This window comes from Chiloscyllium punctatum, chromosome 3, assembly GCF_047496795.1.
Source record: "Chiloscyllium punctatum isolate Juve2018m chromosome 3, sChiPun1.3, whole genome shotgun sequence".
NCBI lineage: Eukaryota > Metazoa > Chordata > Chondrichthyes > Orectolobiformes > Hemiscylliidae > Chiloscyllium > Chiloscyllium punctatum.
This window is the reverse complement of record NC_092741.1, coordinates 145,639,460-145,663,024: the sequence shown is the minus strand read 5'-3', so window position 1 is coordinate 145,663,024 and position 23,565 is coordinate 145,639,460. Positions and strand designations below refer to the sequence as shown.

General features: G+C 41.3%; 1 protein-coding gene across 3 annotated transcripts in view; it reads left to right on the top strand.

The window, feature by feature from the left end:
• nbas (NBAS subunit of NRZ tethering complex) overlaps nucleotides 1-23,565 on the top strand; it is a 248,990-nt gene that overhangs the window by 103,756 nt on the left and 121,669 nt on the right. For all 3 annotated transcript variants that reach the window (XM_072561955.1, XM_072561957.1, XM_072561954.1), the window contains exon 30: nucleotides 4,651-4,880. In XM_072561955.1, the coding sequence (XP_072418056.1) occupies nucleotides 4,651-4,880 (230 nt within the window). The remainder of the gene's footprint in view (nucleotides 1-4,650; nucleotides 4,881-23,565) is intronic.

Here is a 23,565-nt window from a genome sequence, read left to right as displayed (position 1 = left end):
GTGCATACATGAGGATCATTGGTCGGCACAACATCATGGGCTGAAGGGCCTGTTCTGTGCTGTACTGTTCTATGCTCTATGCTTTCTACATTAAACACCATTTGCCACTTCTTGGCCCACTTCCCCACCAGAACAAGGCCCTGCTGCAATTTCTGAGGACCTTCCTCACTGTCCATGATACCACCTATTTTAGTATCATCTGCAAACTTACTGATCATGCCTTGTACATTCTCATCCAAATCATTGATATAAATAACAAACAGCAATGGGCCCAGCACCAACGCCTGAGGCACTCCAATAGTCACAGGCCTCCAGTCCAACAAAAATCCTTCCACTATTACCCTTTGCATCCTAACATCAAGCCATTTTTGTATCCAATTTGCCAGCTATCTTTGGATCTCATGCAATCTAACTTTCCAGAGTAGCCTACCATGTGGAACCTTATCAAAGGCCTTACTGATATCCATATAGACTACGTCTACTGCCCTGTCCTCATCAACCTTTCTGGGCACTTCTTCATCAAGAACTCGAACAAATTTGTGAGGCATGATCTCCCACTCTCAAAGTCATGCAGACTACACCTAATCAAATCCTGTCTTTCCAAATGCACGTGTATCTTATCTCTCGGTATGTTGTCAAATAAATTGCCCACAGGCATTAGCTTACTGGTCTATATTTCCCAGGCTTTTCTTTGCAGCCCTTCTTGAATAATGCGCAACATTCGCTACCCTCCAGTCTTCCGGGGCCTCACTGGTGGCTAACAATGATGTGACAATATCAGCCGGGGCCCCCGCAATTTGTTCTCTTGCCTCCTACAGTGGATATATCTGATCAGGGCCAGGAGATTTATCCACATTCATACATTCTAATACATCCAGCACCTCCTCTACTGTGATATGGACTGTCTCCAAGAACTCACTACTAACTTCCCCATGTCTTTGTGTCTTTCTCCATGGTAAACGCAGAAGAAATATTCATTGAGAACATTGCCCATCTCCTGTGGTTCTACACATACATGTCCTTTTTGGTCCATGAGGGATCCTATTCTCTCTCTACTTATTCTTTTTCCTTTAATATACTTAAAGTATCTCTTTGGACTTACCCTAACTTTCTCAGCCAATGCAATCTTGTGCCCCCTTTTTGACCGCCTGATTTCCTCTTTCAGTGAACTCTTGTATTTCCTGTATACCTTGATCACAGCCTCCTGTACCTGAGCTGCACCTCTTTTTCTGGTCAAAACCTCAATATCTCGTCATCCAGGGTCGCCTATTCCTGCCAACCTTTCCCTTCACCCTCATAGGACATATAGACCTTGACTGCTCTAGCTCGCACACTTCTAAAGGCCTCCCACTTGCCAGAGGTCCCTTTGCCTGCAAACAAACTACTCCAATTAACCTCTGCAAGCTCCTGTCTAATTCCATCAAAATTCGCCTTGCCCCAGATTAGAACTTGAACCTGTGGACCATTTCTGTCCCTCTCCATGACTATTTTAAAATGAATAGAACTATGGTCATCAGTCCCAACCTGCTCCCCTACTGTCCCCTCCATCAGCTATCCTGTCCTATTTCCCAAATGTAGGTCGAGTTTTGCCCCTTCCCAAGTAGGACCCACTGTATACGCTTGAGGAAACTTTTCGAAATGCATTTAGCAAATTCCACCCCATCTCAGCCCTTAATGCTTTGGCGGTCCCAGTCCATGTTAGGAAAACTAAAATCCCCTACTATAATAACTGTATTGCTCCCGCAAGTCTCCCCAGTTTCCCTGCCGATTTGTTCCTCTGATTCCCATTGATTATTTGGGGTCCTATAGTACAACCCCAATAACATCACCATCCCGTTCTTATTTCTTAGCTCCACCCACATGGCTCAGTCAGTGAAGCCTATATCCCATTAATGCATTTTTAAAAACCAGTTGATGTACCAATAGTCCACCATGTTGAAGAGCATTTGGAAGTAACGTTGAAGTGAACAAGAGAATGGAATGTCCTTTGGGTTGGGACAGTTCAATTAACAACTTGAAATCAGAGTTGAACTGAATTCAGGAGTTGTTGTACAGGACTTGAACTGTTAACTCTGTCTCTCCCTTCACAGATGCTGCCACACCTGCTGAGTTTCTCCAGCATTCTTTAGCTTAATGGGAGAGTTCAATGTTCATCCCTAAGCTCTGTCACTGCTGATGAGCTGGCTCAGTCCTGAAAGAGAGCTGCCACACTGAGCTTGTGGCAGATGGTGAGCGAATCAACATGAGGAAGCTTGAACCATCCTCCCTCACCGAACTGTGACAGATGAATCTGTCCAGGACTATACAGATTGGAGCGATCAGTACACAATTCTTGTGAAAACGAAGTCCCGTCATACTGAGGATTCCCTTAATCATATGCACAATTTCTAGAATAACTGGAATAGATTTAGGACAGATCTAACAATACAGTACTGAAGAGCCATGAAGCCAGGAGCAAATGAATTGTCAATAACTACAACCTGTTGCCTCGTAGCCCCTCATTTTACCAAGCCTAAAGGGCTATCAAGCTAAGGGACCAATGCATATTCTATGAAGATGTGTATTGAAGAGACAGTCTCAAGAATACCAGATCGCATTCTGGTAAACTCTCAACACAGGATGTCTTGCATGTTAAGCCGAAGCAGCAAACTGTAGGCAGAGTTAAGCAATCCCACAATGAAAAGACCAGGTAAAGTCGTGGAGATCTGTTGCAACTAGTCATTAATGCTGAAAGAAAATTAAATATCTTTTAAGAGGCAGTGATTCCATGAACGTGACTGTGTTCAATGATGGGAGACCTCAGCACATGAGTGAAAAAGAAGATACTGAAACCATTGGGTTCTTTTTCAGTCATCTGTTCTAAGTGAGCGTTCTATCTCAACATTTTCCTGAGGTCCCCAGCGTCAGTGAATCTTGTTGATTCACTCCATGTGATATCAAAAAACAACTGATTGGCTGGATGCAGCAAGGTGTATGGTCCCTGAGTATATTGGACTAATGATATACCGTGCAAAACTAGTCACATCTGTAACCAATCTGTGCCTGTAGAGTTATGGTACTTGAATCTAGCTGCCAAGGTTGAAAAATGCCAAACTGCAAGTCCAATCTTTAAAAGCAGGATCAATCCAGTCCAACCAATTGCCGCACATCAAGAACAGAGGCTGTGATGGACATGGCACCATGTGGCCCTTAATCAGAAATAACCTGCTCACTGATATTCGATTTGTTAGAGTCACTGAGTTCCAGGCTCATGGTCGAAAGAGAAAAGTTTCAGGAAAGATGAATAACTGCCAGTGATACCAAGGAAATATTTAATGGGGTTTGACCTGAAGAATCCCCACGCAAAATTGAAGTTTATGGTAATTGGAGACTAAATTTCCTCAAGCGCTCCTAGCACAAATGACGATTGATTGTAGTTGTTAAAGGCTGATCACCTCCGTCCCATGGCATTACTGCAGGCAATCCCAGGGGCAGTATTCTAAGCTCATCTGGCTTTAGTTGATTCATTAATGACCTTCCCTCCTCCATAAGGAATGGGAAAGTTTACTGATGATTGTGGAGTTCAGTTCCGTTAGCAATTCCTCTGATAAGGAAGCAGTTTGTGCCCGCATGCAGCAAGACTGAAGAACGTTCAAGCTTAGATTAGTAAATGGCAAGTCACATTTATACCACAAAAATGTTAGGCAATGATCATCTGCCATAATAGAAAGTGGAAGCATTTCTCCTCGACATTCCACTGCAATACTATTGTTGAATCACTCACCATCAATATCCTGGGGTTACCAATTACCAGAAACCTAACTGGACTAGCCACATAAATAGGAGAAAGTGAGGACTGCAGATGCTGGAGATCAGAGCTTAAAAATGTGTTGCTGGAAAAGCGCGGCAGGTAAGGCAGCATCAAAGGAGAAGGAGAATCGACGTTTCGGGCATAAGCCCTTCTTCAATGCTATGAATTAATACTGTAGCATATAAAGAGACAAACTGGGAGTGTGATGGAATTCACTGTACTTGCATGGATGAGTGAGGTTCCCATAGCACTGAAATAAAACTCAGCACCATCCCAGACAATGCAGCCTTTGAACAGCATCCCATTCACCTTGGCTGGCAAAAAAATCACTTTGAAGATATTAAGCTTCTAAATATTTTTGGTGGTTACATAAATATTTAACCTGACTGCAATATTTCGTGTAGCAATTGACAATGGATTTTCAGATTTAACGTAAGTAGTTGCCATTTCCACTTGTCTGGAGTGGGCAGTGAAAGTGAGCTGCCTGTTGTGCAAAGTTGGGAATGCATTCCACTTTCCTTAATAAGTCACCTAATTTGAAATTCTCAGCATTATTTATAAGTATGATTTCAATAAGGTGTTGCTGCCAATTGTCCATTATCATGGGTGTCAAATAGATTATTTTAGATTTATAAATAGACAATGAATTGAAGACTGGGGTGGATTCTTTGGAGTAACCGGTTTGGAACAAAAGGGCATTAACCTTAATATTAACTTGATTGCTTTGTAACCATATTGCTACCACTACAATACTGTCAAAAAAAGAGTCCCTATATGTTTTAAGGTTAAGAGCATAAATTTATGGATCTGTCATTCTTGGAACCAGAACTCTGAATGTGACCAGATATTTCAATTTTTAGATATTCACCGAGAGCCTACTATGTTCTAATCGTTTGGAGAATATCCGTTTGGCTGGGCAAATGATGCACTGTAATAGTGTATCTGTTGATCCTCCCATTAGTGCTACTTCCAGAAGCAAGATACAGTCCAAGGTCAACTATGAGAAAAGTATTGAATTGGTTCTAACTGCAGCGAGAGAATATTTTAACTCATCAGCCACCTTAACTGACAATTGCATGGATTTGGCCAGGTAATTTATTTTTACAGATATATTTATTTGTGTTTTTGTTTTGAAACACAAATGTGAAGACCAGTCCAGAAGTTTCTGGAAAAGCTCAGCAGGTCTGGCAGCATCTGTGAAGAGAAATCCAAAGTTAACATTTCGGCTCCGGTGACCCTTCAGAACCTGTGCTGAGGAAGGGTCACTGGCCCCGAAACGTTAACTTTGATTCCTCTTCACGGATGCTGCCAGACCTGCTGAGCTTTTCCAGCAACTTCTGATTTTGTTTCTGATTTATAGCATCCGCAGTTCTTTTGGTTTTTAAGAAAACCAATGTTTGTATAATGTCATTATAACTTGGTGTTGTGCCATGAGAGTTGCTAAGGTTCGTTTTGTGCTGCTGATGCCAGAAGAGCTGCTACAAATGAACTAAAATGTTGGTATCAGTTTAAAAAATGTTCAGCATGAAGTGTCAGTCATGTTATCACCACCACCTTCTTCTGCAATAAACTTCCAGGTAGGTGATTGCATGGAAGATAGTACCTCTTATACAGAAAAATGAATGTGGTGTAGCATGCAATAAGTCAAACCTTTTGTCTAAGTGAGCCACATAACCCCCAAAGGCTGTATGCACATCCTAATAGTTCCAAAGCCCCCAACAAATTAAGTGTTAACTTTAATTACGTTCACATAATTTACCCCAAACTAAATTAAGATTAAGAATTTTCCAAGAAGGAAAAAGCAATGCTAAGCACTAGAGTTGAATTTTTGCCAAGGAGGCAGGAAATACGAGTGAACTTGTTTTTACATCAAAGCTCAGTGGTCGATCTCTTCGTTGGCATGGAGGTGACTTTTCTGTCAAATGACAGAGGTAGCTAGCCCTTCATGCAGAAGAATTCATCAGAGGTCTTCTAGCTTCATGGCAACACTTGGTTGCAGTTCATGCTAAGTGCTGGGAGGGTGACTCAACACAATAAGGTGTCCTTCCAAATGTAAAAAAAAATCTTCAAGAAAGCAATAAAGTGTGTGAATGATCTGCCACTCTACAGGGTGGTCTTTGGCTGTACCCTCAACTGGCACATGTTGCCTGCCTCGAATATACATAATCTAGTGAGATTTTCTATCCTGTATGAGATTGAATAACACCCTTCTTTCCACCTATCCTGCTGAGAATTTTGCTTTAGACTAAACTAATAACATTATTTCCTGATGGGGTACACTGGAATAAAATTCAGTCTTGTTATGAGCATTTAGGTACTGCTGTACTGGAGAAGTGATATTACAGTTCATAACAAAAAAATGGAAAATCCAAGTTCCTCTGGGCTTGGTGGAAAAATATACTTTACAGTCGCTTTCTCTCCAGCGCTGAGGTTTATTATTCATAGGATGAAGAGGTTATCTTATGAAGGAAAGTTGAGCAACTTGGGCCGGTGCTAATTGGATTTAGGATGAATCAAAGATTATCTTATTGAAATAAAGTATTCTCAGGAACCTTGACAGGATAGATGCCGAGAGGATATCCCTCCTTGTAAGGGAATCTCAAACTTGGGGACATCATTTGAAAATAAGAGGCTTCCCATTTAAGACAAAGTTGAAAAAAGAAATTCATACCTTGGATGGTTGTCAGTCTCTAGAATTCATTTCTTCTAAGAGCAATAGATGTTCAGTTATTGAATATATTCCAGCTGGAGTTGGGTGGATTCTTGATCTACAGGAGAGTCTCCAGTTATGAGGGGGTAGGTGGCAAAGTGAAGTTACAGCCACAATTATGTCAGCCATGATCTTGTAAAAGAATGGAGCATTCTTAATGGCCTATTCCTATTTCATGTTTCTTATGACCTTGGGAGGAGTTAAGAGGCAACTCAGGCACAGATGAACCTGGATGTTGACAATTGATTAGGAATAAGAAAGCTAGATTTATGAAGCTTGTTAAATTGGCTTTTATTTGCTGCACATATTCTGCACCTCGGTACTATTGATTTGTAATAATGTGCAGACAGGTGCTCAGGTACAGTGTGAAAATGGAGCTTCACTGCTGGGCGTTGAAGTTAATATGATTGAGACAGGTTTTAACATTATAAATAACACTGCCGACAGGACTAATGGATATTCCGGGTAAGTGGTGTAATTGCTAAAAATAGGTTTTCTATTGAAAAAATCTTTTTGTGGGTGTTTGCAATGTAATTTTAGAGGTAATTTTGCAACTTGCTGAAAGAAAGTCATGCAATAGTGTAATTATATTACTCAAATTATCGATGCTAGGACTAACAAATGATTCTGAAAATAGAAGCTTGAGTTTTACTATGCCCATTTGAAGATAGGAATTTACATTCGTCAATAATAGGTGACAATCATAAAACTGAGCTGAGAATTAATTTTTAAAGATCCTCTACATTTTTATAAATTATTGCTTAATCAGTATAATTTGATTTATGTTGTTACATCTGTTTCACTCACATCATCTGTTATCATCTGTTTCTTTCCTCCTCTTTCTTTTATTCTACTTTATTTCTCTCTGTTTCTTACAGAATAGAGAGGGTATGTAACTAGTTGGCGAAGTTGTGGATTTATATAGCATGGAAACGGACTGTTGTCCACACTGACCAAGCTTCCCAAACTAAACTAGTCTCACTTGCCTGCATTTGGCTCATATACCTCTAACCTTTCCTGTTCATGTACAAGTCCAAATATCTTTAAAATATTGCAACTGTACCTCCACCTACCACTTCCTCTGGCAGTTCATTCCATGTATAAACCACCGCCCCCCCCCCCACCCCCCCGCAAAAAAGCTTCTTTTAAATCTCACTCCTCTCCTCTTATAATTAAAGCCCCTCTAGTTTTCAACTCCCTGACCCGAGGGCAAATACTTCTGCTACTCACCCTATCCATGTCCTTGTGATTTTATAAACCTCTATAAGGTCACCCCTCAACCTCCTACAATCCAGTGAAAAGATGTTGCAGCCTATCCAGCCTCTCCTTATAACTCAAACCTTCTATTCCTGGTAATGGCCTGGTAAATCCTTTCTGTACCCTCTCAAATTTAATAATCTCCTTCCTGTAGTAGGGTTAAATGCCATTGAGAAATTATAGAATTTCACAAACTTCAGCTTGAGCTTCTTTCTTTATCTGGCGGAGTGACCATTTTATCATCCTAACCTGCATTGAGGATAGATAGTTGACTGTATTGATGTAGTGTCAAAGATAGTAGGAGGATGATTTTAAGGAACATGTCTTGGATAAAATACGCTAGCTCAAGAATTAGAGCGAATGAACTCAAAAGCTGTAGTCAAGGGCTGATCAATTCTCCTTTTAAGGTAGTAAAGGAAAAGAAAAAATCTTGTACTTGTAAAATCAGCATCCCACAGGCAGCTAATTACATTTGATTTATTGTCTTGTTATTATGGAACACACAGCTGCCAAGTTGTGTAAAACCATGTCATTTTTTGTCGTGCTAGTTGAAAGATTAATATTTTTCAGGAGACTAGGAAAACTCTTTGCACTTTGATATTAGCCACATGATAATACTTACATGAACTCAACAAGCAAATGACTTGTGATTTAATTGCTCATAAAAATAATTTTCTGAACCTGCCATCACTGCCAACAATTGGATGTTTGTAATTTTTTTTCCAAATGTTTTTGTTATAATATGAGAAATGTTCCTTCTAGTACTACATCTCCTCAGCATACACAAGACAACATGGTGAATAAAAGGTGTTTCAAACAATATTTTGCCTTCTCTTTTTGGCCAGTTTGTTTTGCTTGGTACTTTATAATTGTCCATGAACAGTATTCCAAAGAACGAGAAGGTTTATGGAGATACAACACTTTTAACATGTTTGTTGAAGTTAGAACAACAGCTTTCATACAATATTCTTTTCCTATCCAAGCCATGTGAACATTGCTGGTAAGATTGACCTTTGCTGGACATTCCTAATTGTACCTTAGAGGGTGATGGTGAGCTGAATTAGAGTCTAGATACTGTTTAGATATCTACAGTGTGGAAACAGGCCCTTCGGCCCAACAAGTCCACACCAACCCTCCGAAGAGAAACCCACCTCCTTTATTTACCCCGACTAATCCACCTAGCACTATGGGCAATTTAGCATGGCGAATTCACTTAATCCGCACATCTTTGGACTGCGGGAGGAAGCCAGAACACCCAGAGGAAACCTACGCAGACACGGGGGGAATGTGCAAACTCCACTCAGAGGCAGGAATTGAACCCGGGTCCCTGGTGCTGTGAAGCAGCGGTGCTAACCACTCAGCCACCGTGCCGCCCACAAAAGCAATCACCAGCCCTGACACGGCACTGCAAACCTCACTGGCTGACACACCTCAGCCCGACACTCAGTGTGGGGATTGAACCCACGACCTTGGCATTATTAGCACCAAGCTCTAACCAGCTGAGTGACCTGACCAACCAACTAAGTCATAGAGATGTACAGCATGGAAACAGACCCTTCGGTCCAACCCATCCATACCGACCAGACCACCCAACCCAATCTAGTCCCACCTGCCAGCACCCGGCCCATATCCTTCCAAACCCTTCCTATTCATATACCCATCCAGATGCCTTTTAAAAGTTGTGATTGTACCAGCCTCCACCACTTCCTCTGGCAGCTCATTCCATGCACGTATCATTCTCTGTGTGAAAAGGTTGCCCCGTAGGTCTCTTTTATATCTTTCCCCTCTCACCCTAAACCTATGCCCTCTAGTTCTGGACCTCCTGACCCCAGGGAAAAGACTTTGTCTATTTATCCTATCCACACCCCATATGATTTTGTAAACCTCGATAAGGTCACACCTCAGCCTCCAACGCTCCAGGGAAAACAGCCCCAGCCTGTTCAGCCTTTCCCTATAGCTCAAATCCTCCAACCCCGGTAATATCCTTGTAAATCTTTTCTGAACCCTTTCAAGTTTCACAACATCTTTCTGATAGGAAGGAGACCAGAATTGCATGCAATATTCCAACAGTGGCCTAATCAGTGTCCTGTACAGCCGCAACATGACCTCCCAACTCCTGTACTCATACTCTGACCAATAAAAGAAAGCATACCAAATGCCGCCTTCACTATCTTACCTACCTGTGACTCCACTTTCAAGGAGCTATGAACCTGCACTCCAAGGTCTCTTTGCTCAGCAATACTCCCTAGGACCTTACCATTAAGTGTATAGGTTCTGCTAAGATTTGCTTTCCCAAAATGCAGTACCTCGCATTTATCTGAATTATACTCCATCTGCCACTTCTCAACCCATTGGCCCATCTGATCAAGATCCTGTTGTAGTCTGAGGTAACCCTCTTCACTGTCCACTGTACCTCCAATTTTGGTGTCATCTGCAAACTTACTAACTGTGCCTCTTCTGCTCGAAACCAAATCATTTATGTAAATGACAAAAAATAGAGGACCCAGCCCGATCCTTGAGACACTCCACTGGTCACAGGCCTCCAGTCTGAAAAACAACCCTCCACCACCATCCTTTGAGCCAGTTCTGTATCCAAATGGCTAGTTCTCCCTGTATTCTGACATCTAACCTTGCTAATCAGTCTCTCATGGGGAACTTTGTTGAACACCTTACTGAAGTCCATATAGATCACATCTACCGGTCTGCCCTCATCAATCCTCTTTGTTACTTCCTCAAAAAACTTAATCAAGTTTGTGAGATATGATTTCCCCCGTACAAAGCCATGTTGATTATCCCTAATCTGTCCTTGCCTTTCCAAATACATGTACATCCTGTCCCTCAGGATTCCCTCCAACAATTTGCCCACCGGCTCACGTCAGGCTCACTGGTCTATAGTTCCCTGGCTTGTCTTTACCGCTCTTCTTAAACTGTGGCACAATGTTAGCCAACCTCCAGTCTTCCAGCACTTCACCTGTGACTATCGATGATACAAAAATCTCAGCAAGAGGCCTAGCAATCACTTCTCGAGTTTCCCGCAGAGTTCTAGGGTACACCTGATCAGGTCCTTGGGATTTATCCACCTTACCTGTTTCAAGACATCTGTAATATGGACATTTTGCAAGATGTCACCATCTATTTCTCTACAGTCTATATCTTCCGTATCCTTTTCCACAGTAAATACTGATGCAAAATACTCATTTAGTATCTCCCCCATTTTCTGCGGCTCCACACAAAGGCCGCCTTGCTGATCTTTGAGGGGCACTATTCTCTCCCTCGTTACCCTTTTGTCCTGAATGTATTTGTAAAAACCCTTTTAGATACTTCTTAATTCTATTTACCAAAACTATCTCATGTCCCCATTTTGCCCTCCTGATTTCCCTCTTAAGTATACTCCTACTTCCTTGATACTCTTCTGAGGATTCACTCGATCTATCCTGTCTATACATTACATATGCTTCCTTCTTTTTCTTAACCAAACCCTCAATTTCCTTAGTCATCCAGCATTCCCTATATCTACCAGCCTTCCCTTTCACCCTGACAGGAATATACTTTCTCTGGACTCTCGTTATCTCATCTAATTTCTGAAGGCTTCCCATTTTCCAGCCGTCCCTTTACCTGCGAACATCTGCCCCAATCAGCTTTTGAAAGTTCTTGCCGAAGACATCAAAATCGACATTTCTCCAATTTAGAACTTCAACTTTTAGATCTGGTCTATCCTTTTCCATCGCTATTTTAAAATGAATAGAATTATGGTCGCTGGCCCCAAAGTGCTCCCCCACTGACACCTCAGTCACCTGCCCTGCCTTATTTCCCAAGAGTCGGTCAAGTTTTGCACCTTCTCTAGTAGGTACATCCACATACTGAATCAGAAAATGTTCTTGTACACACTAAGCAAATTCCTCTCCATCTAAACCTTTAACACTATAGCAGTCCCAGTCGATGTTTGGAAAGTTAAAATCCCCTACCATAACCATCCTATTATTCTTAAAGATAGCTGAGATCTCCTTACAAGTTTGTTTCTCAATTTCCTTCTGACTATTAGGGGATCTATAATACAATCTCAATAAGGTGATCATCCCTTTCTTATTTCTCAGTTCCATCCAAATAACTTCCCTGGATGTATTTCTGGGAATATCCTCCCTCAGTACAGCTGTAATGCTAACCCGTATCAAAAATGCCACCCCCTCCCACCCCCCACCCCTCCTCTCTTGCCTCCCTTCCTATCCTTCCTGTAGCTTTTGTATCCTGGAGCACTAAGCTGCCAGTCCTGCCCACCTACCCATCCCTGAGCCATGATTCTGTAATTGCTATGATATCCCAGTCTTCCCCCGCTACTTTAAATCCTCCTGAGCAGCTCTTGTAAATTTCCCTGCCAGTATATTAGTCCCCTTCCAATTTAGGTATTCTTGAATACCCTGCAATTCATACAGCAAAGGAATGTAGCCAGTGATATTAAAGGGTCTTGTGGTGCAATGGTAACGACCCTACCTATGAGCCAAGAGGCCAGGGTTCAAGTCCCACCTGCTTTAGATGTGTGTCGTAACATTTCTAAACAGGTTGATTAGAAAATATCAAGCCAACAATGTTAAGAATGGAATTTTCAAATCTTGACTTGATAACTTTGAATAACAATGCATTTCCAAGCCAGGGCACTATGTTTCCATGTGTCTGTTGCCCTTGCCCTTCTTGATCATATAAGTCAAAAGATTGGGAGATTCTGCAGAAGAAAACTTGGTAAGATAGGAGAAAGTGAGGACTGCAGATGCTGGGGCTCAGAGCTGAAAATGTGTTGCTGGAAAAGCGCAGCAGGTCAGGCAGCATCCGAGGAGCAGGAGAATCAACGTTTCGGGCATGAGCCCTTCTTCCGGAATGAGGCTCATGCCCGAAATGTCGATTCTCCTGCTCCTTGGATGCTGTCTGACCTGCTATGCCTTTCCAGCAACACATTTTCAACTTGGTAAGATTGTCAATGGTGCAGAAGTGATGGAGGGAGTGAAAGTTTAAGGGATAGATCAGGCACTATTCAAGAGAGCAATTTTGATCTGGATGATGTTGCACTTTTTGAATGTTGTTGGAGTTGGAACATGCAGACAAAAGGAGAGTATTCTATTATGTATCCGAGCTATGCACTAGAGGTGATGGAGAATGTTTGGCGTCAGATGGTGAGTCACTTGTTGCAAAGTTCACTGCATCCACCGCCTCCTTTACCCTGTATTCATGTGGCAGCTTTTGGTGAGTGATGACCTTAGTTTCCAGTCCCCACATGATTATGGCAGAAGCTACAATAACAGCAATTTCACTGCATGTCACAAGAAGGTGGCCCTTCTTGGGTATGGTCATTACCTGACACTGTGTCATCAGAATGTTACCTGGCATTTCTACCTTTGAATTTTTTTGTGTAAATAAAACCTTAATTATATAATGAAATGCAAAATATCATGTATAGGCCACTTACAGCCAGCTACCGTACTGTTAGCAATGGACTTTTGCATTGAAGCCTCACTGGTCAGAATATTGTGATATGAAACTAAAATTCAAATAATCCATGATCATATCAGCACCTTCCACCTTTGAACCTTTTTACACTCTTATGTGCAAGAACTTGGGTTTGAAACCCATCAGAGGTTAGTTCCTGTATTAGGATTTGCCTGTGTAAGCCTTGCCAAGCAGTAATAATTCCATTATCACATGTCTGTCTCACCTTCATGAAAAAAGTTGCGTTGTCTTTGTTCTTGGTAGTTTCTAAAGGCAGCAAGCTAAAAATCAAGTTCAAGTGGGCTTTTAATTAATTGAGACGTGTCTGTTTCATTTGATTCATTGTTCATTTGGGCAGGATATATTTAAGTGTTCATGGCCGCCTGTCACACCAAACTCTACACCAGATCAGTTGACTCAGCCTGAGTAAATTCTGTATTCGTGTCAGCAGTGCCTGCTTTTCTGATGCACTTGAGAGAATGTTTGGTCATTGGAACATTTGGGATTGGAATCTTTGTCAGGCTCAGCTATATGCAAAATCCTTTAGATTCAGTTTTTCTCTTTTTTTTCCATTTTCGTTTGACTAGTTAATAATACTTGACAAAATAGATGTTTGTTACTTTGGCAAAGAGATTTTCAAATAAATTTTATACCATTGTACAGGTTTTGATTCTCTCATTACCAAGAAGTCTCAATTGAGACTGAAAGGTTTTCAAAGTAATTGACTTTTGTGACATTGAATCACAAATAGAGACACTTAAAACCTTAGTACTATAATTTGACACTCTGGATGATTCATTCTTCTGCTTTGAGAGATTGAGGGGCTAATTCTTAGTTAATGCTTTCTTTGATCTGTTTCTTCTTCTCAAACTTAAAATCACTGTTTTTTTCTATTACTTGCTGTAATTACAACAAAGCAGTTAGCTGTATCTTTTGTTTTTTCCTATCATCTGTATGGCTTGATAAAGCAACTCTCTCTGTTGTGGCTTCCTTATCTCCTCTTGCCCTTCAAAAGTACAGCAAATCTTGCCTAGCCCTTTAGCTTTACTAAAGATAAAAAAAATTAATCTTGCAACATTTTGAAGTACTCATATCTTCTAGCCTTAAACTTCTTAGCTTGCCATCTGATTTCAATCAAGATTAGCTGTTAAGTATTTGATCCTTTCTCAATTAAATTCTGTTCATTTAACAAATAATCAATCATTTTAAGCTTACCTTTTAGTGAATACTTCTTTTGAAAGTCCACATTTTTCCATCACCTTTTCATATATAGCCGCACCAGTGTGGTTTTCATGTTATCTGCAGTCATTTCAGAATTGTGTTGGATTCTTTTATGCCTGAAAGCTTCTTCACCAACGTTTGAGCCCCTCATATCATCTGTCTTATGTGGGATGTCACAAAAGTGAATCATGGCTCAGAATCCTATTTCAACAGTTTGCCCTCTGTCTCAGTAACCCCCTTGTACTGCTAATGAAGTGGAGATTTTTTGTTAATTTCATGGCTGAGCTCATCCAACTATTTCACATTGACAACTGTCTTTAGATTCATGAATATTAATAATAAAGTTACTTTTCCCAATCTTGGCATAGAATTTCCTCTGAATTTTCTGTAGTGATCCAAGTATGAAGTCTTCCTGCCAATCAGTAATGCTTGATAGATTTGTTTTTATGCTCAAGATAAGCAATAACTTCATTTAGAAAGTTTTTCCTTTTTTCTCTCTGTTCTGAGCAGAAAAGCAATGGCAGCAATAGTGTTCAGGGATCCTAACGATTTAAGTTTATTAAGATTTGGGTTTTGCTAAGGCATACTCCACTCTCTCTTTTTTGTGATATCCCAAATAATAGTCTGTTGCTCAGGCTTTAGTTCATTAATTCATGGTCACACACTACTCTGATATCAGATATTACTTGACATTCTTGAAACTTCATAGGTAGTATTAGTTAAATCATGACTCTTTGTGTTCAGTTCTTAAATCAGTATGTCTCTTCCCTTCTCCCAGAGCAAGGTAATGTATTGCTTGGTATCAATATTGTTGTGTTCACAGTTTTCAATTTTATGATGCCTACTATGGGAGCCCCTTTGTCTCTACAAGTGTGAAGTAGAGTTCTAATTTGTTGCTTCTAGTTCTCCAACTTGAAAGAATTTGATCAATGAGTCTGCGTTCATTTTCAGGACTCTGCAGCAGAGGATTTCACTGTGAGTCTTTGCAGCAAGTTTGTTATTAAAATCCACTAGAGCTCAATTTGTCAGTGTAGGTTGTTAGCAGAGTGTTCATTTGTCTTGCATTCATCAACTTCTGATCGTCTTGGTCCCTTCCAATGTATGGTGTACTGAAGTAGAATTACTGAATTAAGTTGAGCAATTCTTTTTCTTGAGATATCAGGGGGAAGCGTTGAGTTTTCATTATTAAAATCAATTAGCACATCTGAAATGAAGCTGCATAGTAAACAGTACATTACAGACTATAAAGTGACAAACAAATGTCTTAATTCTTAATAGAACAACAACTCACTTTATAAAACATCTTTAACAGAAGATATTTCGAATCCCAGCAAGAGAATGAATCAAAATTTGACACCATGCCTCATATGGCAATGTCAGGGCAGGTGACCAAAACCTCAGAATGATAAGTTTTGTGGATTGTCTTATCAAAGAAAGGAGAAATGGAGAAAGCACTTTGGGAAGGTAGAAACCCACTGCATGTGGTGGAGCGTAGAACATCAGACATACAGAAGAGGCCAGAATTGGAGGAGCATGTAAATCTGGAAGGATTATTGTGCTCATGGCACCATGCAGTGATTTAGAAGCAAAAATAGGAACCTTGAAGAAGGCTGCTGGAATAGGAACTGCCAAAGGTGATGTGTTGCAACAGAGGTGTTAGGAGAGGTTGCAGTGAAATAGAATTAAGTGTTATTATGGTACATGTGAAAACTAATACCACTTTTGGATGGATTGAGGGAATTAGCTCCTAACTCAAGCAAAGTGTTGTAGAGCTTTCAGTATTAATTTATTGTAACACAATTGTAGAAGCCCAACAGCAAGCTAAATATTTGCAAGCTATTAATTTTTATAATATTTGTAGTACGGAGACCAGAACTGCGTGTTGGGTGTGCGGTTTGATTTCAACAAGAATTCTATATGAAGTTAGCAATCCTGCTTCCTTTTTATATTCTATTCTGCTTGAAATTAATTTGAGTATTTTATTTTGATGTTAAGAACTATTGAATCTTGTTTTATTATTTTGGAGTGTCTGTACTTATACATCCTTTTCTCCTCTAATTTCACACCTTCAAAAAAAAGGCGTCTCCATATTTCTCTTAACAAAATGAACAATCTCATGGTTAGCTACCTTAAATTTATTTGCCAGATAGCTGCTCACTTTGCAAGCTTGTCTAGGAGGAGACTGGGAGGAGTGTGTAGCAAGTCAACCTCACTCTGAAGCAGACTGGGGGATTGTGCAACAGGGAGTATCACTCTGAAACAGGTTAAGCAAGTGAGAGCAGGAGCCTTTGCTCCTGAAACAGCACAGGAAAGAGCAGAAACAACACCTTCAGAAAGAACATGAGAGCAGGGTCAGCAGCTTCATTAAGAGCAAGAGTGAGTGTGGGATCAGCAGCTTCTCAAACAATGTGAGATACACAAGTCAGCAGCTTCATAAAGAGAAGAATGGATCGATGTGAGGGAAGCAGCAACAGCATGAGATTAAAAACGAGCAGCAGAGAGCTCCTCCAACTAGTTTGTTCCTTTAAGAGCTGAAGTGTGATACCATAGGAAAGCAGGTAAGTAATTGGTGAGCAAAGTAAAAATGATTTGATTTATCATGGAGACATGGTTAGAGGAAGGACAAAACTGGGAACTCAATATTTAAGGGTATTCAAAATTCCAGAAGAACAGGTTAAAAAGAAAAAAAAGGGTGAGGTAGCTTTGCTAATAAAGGAGTATCAGTGTTGTGATATAAATGCATTAAATCATGATGTTGAGTCAGTTTGGGTGGAAATCAGAAATAGCAAAGCAAATAATTCATAGGTGAGAGTCATTTGTACATCCTCAAAGTGTTGTCTCACTGTAGAGCAAAGTATAAATCTGGAATTAATGGAGGCCTAATAGGACACCACAATTGTCATTAATGATTTTAATTTGCATATGACTGGACAAATCAGATGGGGAAGGGTGACATGGAAAGGGAATTTGTCAAGTGCATCAGGGATTACTTTTTAGAACGGTATTTTGCAGAACCTACAGGGGAACATGCTCGTTTAGGTCCAGGAATATATAATGAGGCAGAAATGATTGATGTATTTTAGAAAATTCATGAAGCTTATGAGTGAGAAAGGATAGACAGATATGTGGGGTGGAAAGAAGATAGGAGGAGGCATCTTGGGTTCTAACTATCACCTAATCAGATGGGCTGAATTTCCTGTTTCTTGTGTGGACTCAATGTAATTTTACAAGTGTTGCTGTTTTTTTTATTGGAGACTGAGCAAATTTAGTCTCCATAGATGGATTGCTTGTGAGAAATCTGGACTCAGAACCATTTTTGTACTATTTAGCTGTTAATGTGACCAATTCTTCTGGCAAATCAGGTAATTACACTTGGTTGCATACTGGGATCATTAACATGACAATTTTAACTGCTATACATTTCAGATTGAAAGTCACCTGCAGCCCTTTTATCAAAAACATCTTCATAAATCTGGCAACGTGTGTGATGCCTCGTGTGTGGTACACATGCATGTTTAGTTGTAAAGCCTTGGTATATGCCAGCAGGACATCCATGATGTTGCTCATGGAGCATCAGAGATTTTGTTGCTTTGAGTAGGAGGGGGGGCACATTGCCACTGAGAACTTGGAAAACATATTTGCACAGAAAATATGCAGAGTTGTTCAATTGCTTCATTAAAAAATACTTTTATCATCTTTAGGTCGATTATATTCGTTTCTTCATGTTATGTTTTTATGTAATGTTCTACGTAAATACATGAGTTAATAGCTCAGCTTACAAAGTACCAATAAATAAAACTTTTTTTGTATTTTTACATTATTACTAAATATCCTTGCAGCAGTAGTCAGCCACCCCCTTGTTCCTGTATAAACTCTGACTTACTATCATTGAAGCTAGATATAACCTATTAGTGATATGTAATGCAGAACTGAAAATAGTTGTTTCAATAAATAAATGTTGCTGTTTGCAAAACTGACCGAATTTTCTACCTGAAAAGCTGTTCCAAATTAATTTTTTCAAACTTATGATGGAGACAGGTACCTTTACATTGGAGACAGCATGGTGACTGTGAAAAAGACTCTAGAGAATGCAGGGGAGTGAATTACTGTTGCCAAGTTCAAGGTGGTGACCGGATGGAATCTTGTGCTGCTCCCGGGTGTGGGAAGTTTGGCAGGTGGGGAACCTTATTATGCACGAGGTTGAAAATCATCCTCATGGGAGCAGGATTAAATTGCAATATTAAGTTCTCATGAGCTTGAAGGCAAGTCAAACTTGCATCCATTTGCTCATCATGCACACTAATTAAAAGTTAATCTCTCCTGAATCAAGTGCACTTTCAAATTAACTGATCAATATGTGCCTTCAGATTCATGACTGTACTGTCAGCGAGGTATTGTATTTGGCGTGGAGTAAGCCGCTACACTTCCCTCTTTGGGGGCACTATTCTGCAATGGACCATGAATGAGATTGTGAAGTGGCAGATTAAAGACATAGAGAGTGAATGTCAAGGTGCAGGAGCATGCAAGGTCCTAGCAACATGGTTATGTTGTTTGGTGGAGAATGGGACTTGAGCATAGAGATGATTGGAAAGAGGTGATTCTAAAGGGAGGATCTGTGCTGTGAATGGTGGGGAACTGGTGTAGAACTGGAGGTACCTAGCAGTGAGAGGAATGGGATGCAGTAAGGTGGGACTTCGAGGATTATGGTCCTTTACTGGATGTCGTGAGTCGGAGGCTGTGGAGTCATATGATACAGTTGGAATGGTTAATGGGTCAGAGAGGGCAAGGGGATGGTAATGACTGTAGGCTCAGATGGGAGAGAACGCATGTGGTGTCTGATGGTAATAGGGTAACAGGAGTGACAGAGAGGTGTGATTCAGGAGTAATAGAAGAGGGAGGAGTAGTTATAGTCAGTGGGGCAAGCTATTTGGATGAATTTAGTGGATCACTCTGGGAGGATGAAAGCTGGATGAACAAGTTTGAAAAGGGATGACTTGTTTTTGTCTTCGTAACTGATCCTTAATATGCAATAACCCCAGAAGTGTGACTCCTCCAAAGTGGATGAGGGTCATTTTGGGTGGGTGGAGTCATTTTTTGAATGCAATTGACCAAATACAGAGTCATCCTGATAATAAGTTCAATATAAGAGCCATGGTCAGATATCTACTCATTGCGATGCAAACCTCTGAACACTTTTCCCTGAGCCCTGGTTCTCAGTTACATAACATCCCAGAAGCTTGGGAGGATATGCTATAGAACAGTTCTTGCTGACTGAGGAAAGGAAGGAATTGCCTGGTCTGTGATCACTTGGGAATAGGGGAGAGTAATGTACCGTACAGCAACTTCACTCTTGGCATTCCATTGGTCTGAAATATTTGCAGGGAGAAGCAAGCCTAATACTGGGATGCTCCCAAAGTTGTGAATCTCAAGGATGACTGTTGAAAATTTGCAGGTGGATCAAGAGAATACTTTGGTTGATGGGTGGCAGGTTGAGTGGGATGAATGGAGGACTGCCACTGTATTTGGGAAGTCCAAGGTTCCCTGATAGCTGGTCCGGGCTCATGTGGAACCTTTCTGAGGGCAAGGCGAGGAGCGATGGTGGAAAATCAGTGGTAATTGAGGGTGGGTGTAGGACCTATTTCTAGTGCTCCTGAATCTATGATCTCAATGGTGACTATTCAGGATGGTATTGATCACTGTGTGGTGTATGGCCAGGTGATTCTCAGTGCCTCTGATTTGGCAGAAGTGCACAGAACAAAGGCAAGGGTATGCTGCCAAGAGTATGCTGATCAGATTATTCCCTGTAGTTTGTTCAGACATGTTAGTGGGTCATGTCAGCCCAGCACTTCTGATAGCTCTGGTACAGCAGCAAAGGGTGATCCCAGGATAGGACAGACCATCACCAGTTCAGCCCCAGGGAGTATATGGTTATACAACTCAAGAGGCTGGCAACTCGGAGCCATCACAGTCAAAACCCTGAAGTGCAATCTAACGTGCAGCAGGCAGTGCAGCTAATTGCCAATGTCAGAGGCAGTTGGGGATATCATCGGTTGCCACCATTCACATGTTCTGCTTCTCCAGGAAGACTTGCATTTAAAGGCTTGGGAGCCAGTCTAGTGCGCCCAATGTAGATTCACAATAGACCCAGAGTTAATCTGGCAGAGCTGTGGGATTTGCTGTGTTTGCTGGATTTCCACAGGTGCAATTCGCTGCTCACTTGTGATTTTGAGAGCTCTCTGGGTCAGTCCTCGCTATTCATTAACAAAAACAAGTTTCACTCATTATATCTGAAATTGGTCTGTGATCAGTGGAAACATCCTTTAGCTTGTGTGCACTACCCAGGGAGTCTGACAACTCCTACATCTTCACACTCAGCTGCCACAAATGATTGCTCCCCTTCATCAACTGCAAGGTTGTCCCAGTGGTGACAGGGGATACCCAATTGGTAACACCAGTGTAGAACTCACAAAATGAAGCAGGGAACAGGTACAATGCTGCCTGAGCCTCAGATGGGGAATGATAAAGCATGATGGTTGACTTAGTAAAGGTGAGGTTCTGCTGTCTGCGCTGCTCAGGCAGAATGATACAGTACACGCCAGAGCTCTGCACAATCTTACTTAGCAATGTGGGGAGGAATTTGCAAACAGTGAGATGGAGGAGTGAGGTGGGTCCTCTGATGCTGTGATAAGGAAGTGAATGATGTGAGTGCAGCAGTAGATGCCAGGGCAAGGAAACAATGTGAATAGACAGACCTGTGAATTCCTCAGATTCCAGATTACTATCAGTATCAACGTATGTTGACTGCACACCCAAGGTCCTCTCGTGGGTACAGGCAACTCTGTTTCATTGAGTTGTAGTATTGCTTTAATGGGTGCATTGATGGTCTGGATATTGTGAGGTACTATAATCACAGCCATTTTGCAGTGAACATTTTTACATTAGAACTGTGATCCACGTTTCTGGCCAGCAATTCCAAAGTCGTCATCTTCAAATATGGGGAACATAACTGAAGTCAACGGGTCCTCCTTTGTGCAGGATAGTCAAGAGACATGAAACTACATCTCCTTTTTCATGGTAGTAGATGCCGCTCTCTGTGAGTTAAACATCCAGCAACACTGCCAGACACTTTGACAGCTCCTGTGAAAGCAAATTATGTAGATTCATGTGAGGTTAGGGTGACCTTTGGCCTAGGTGCTAGATGCCTAAGGCACCAGATGGGTTATGAAGGGCTTCAGATTGGAGAGAGATGGATGCCTCCAGTCTGATGGCAGGGACTGGGGGAGAGTCAAAGTTGTTAAGTCCTGGGTGAGGGAAATGGAATTGTGTTGGGTTGGGGGAAGGTGGTCTGAGGTCCACAGTGTACTAAATAAGGAATGATATAATTGGGGCATTGGAGGTGAATCGGGGTTAGTTTGATTCTTAGGGGTTAGACGTTTTAATACTCTTTTTTTTTTTCTGGTTACCTGTTAGCTTAACTGAAGCAGAACTCTCTGAATTCTCTTCTTAATGGTTCAGAGAGTTCCAGATGAAGGGAAGTTGCCCTTCAGTGTGTTCAATTTCCTGGACAATTCCCATAGATCAGCAGCATCTGGTATTTCATCTGGTCCAACGTACAACTACTGTTTATACTGCTCCAGTGACTATCTGGCATTGAAATATCTCGGCCAGCATTTTCGTGTCAATACTGTTTACAATGTGATTCTGTGCATGCCAATCTGACATAATAAGCATATTATTACTGCCACGTCAGCGTATGTCTACACAGTACACCTGTGAACTAATCACTCTGACTACATTCAAGGACATAATCTGAGACATCCTTCTCAAGATGATAAATGTAACTCGTCCCTCTTCTCATAATGAGTTTGGACTTGTCATTTTCTTCAGGGTGGATTCTTTCTCCCATTCTTGCACCAGTTTTTCTCTAATGCCAAATTCCTTCACTGCAGCATGGTTATTTGATGATATCACAAATGTATCATGTCTTTTAGCTTGAAATTAGCTTCATATGTCATTAATTTTGTTAGAAGTCTCATTTCTCTTCATTGTTCACCAATTATTCACAACCTGTGAGTGTGTATGCGTGTCTTTAAAGTCACATGCATCTTCACAACACAGCTGTATCGCCTACTAGATCCCCTGAGCAAAGTTATAAGACACAGGGTGTCCTTGCTTACAATTGGGATTATGTAACTGAAAACTGCAACTTTAATTGAAAAGATTTCAAATGGAGCATTGATTCCTATGGGAATCAATGTTAAAAATGAAGTTATATTTCATTGTGCCCTGCTTAGAACAAACCAATATAGCTGTACCCTCCAAGCTGAAATACAGTATTTTAAATTCCTAAATATATCACTGGTAAATGAAATAACTGTTCAAATAAAATGAATTGTAAAATATAAAATTGCAATGTAACGTTCTTCTTCCACACGTTCCAGTCATGTGCTCTCCGAGAATGGAGCCAAGGGGATATTGCAGAGTGAATACTGGGGGACTTAAGTCAGCTGTTGAGGGCGTCACTTGTTCCTGGCTTAGGGTTTTCCTTTCGGGAGAGGTATTTGCAGATTCCCTTTTTGCTGTCTGCAACCCACCCCCAGGGTCCATTCGGTCCAACACCTTGCCCCTCTTAGCTATCTACTGCACCCCCTCAGGACTGCACTCTCTGACATTTCCTTCTCTCGCTCTCTCACGCTCTGATGTTGGCCAGCACTGTCAATGCTCCTGAGGCAGATGATGACTCTCAGCCATTGGTGCAGGCCGACAGGGGGAGCAGCTTGGTTTTTATTTTCCAAGCAGTAGGACAGGCAGAGGGTGAAGACCACTCTGGTGTGGTAGGAGATCAGTGGCTCCCCTGTAGTTTATGTCGGTTATGCACTGCAATCTGCAGCAGTTGTAGGTCCACAGGGGTGGGATGGGTGTTGCCAAAAGCTCAGAGGCGAGGGTACTGGTACTGAGCTCAGGCAGGGCCTCTCTGCCTTATTAAGGTGGATTCTTGCGGCTGGTGGCAGCCTCTTGGTGTGAGGATGTATGTTGGTGTGCAGTAGCTACAACTTGGCTAGAGGCTAGCACCAGCTCTGGGAGCCAGTCTGTGTCCTGGTGGGAGGGGGCT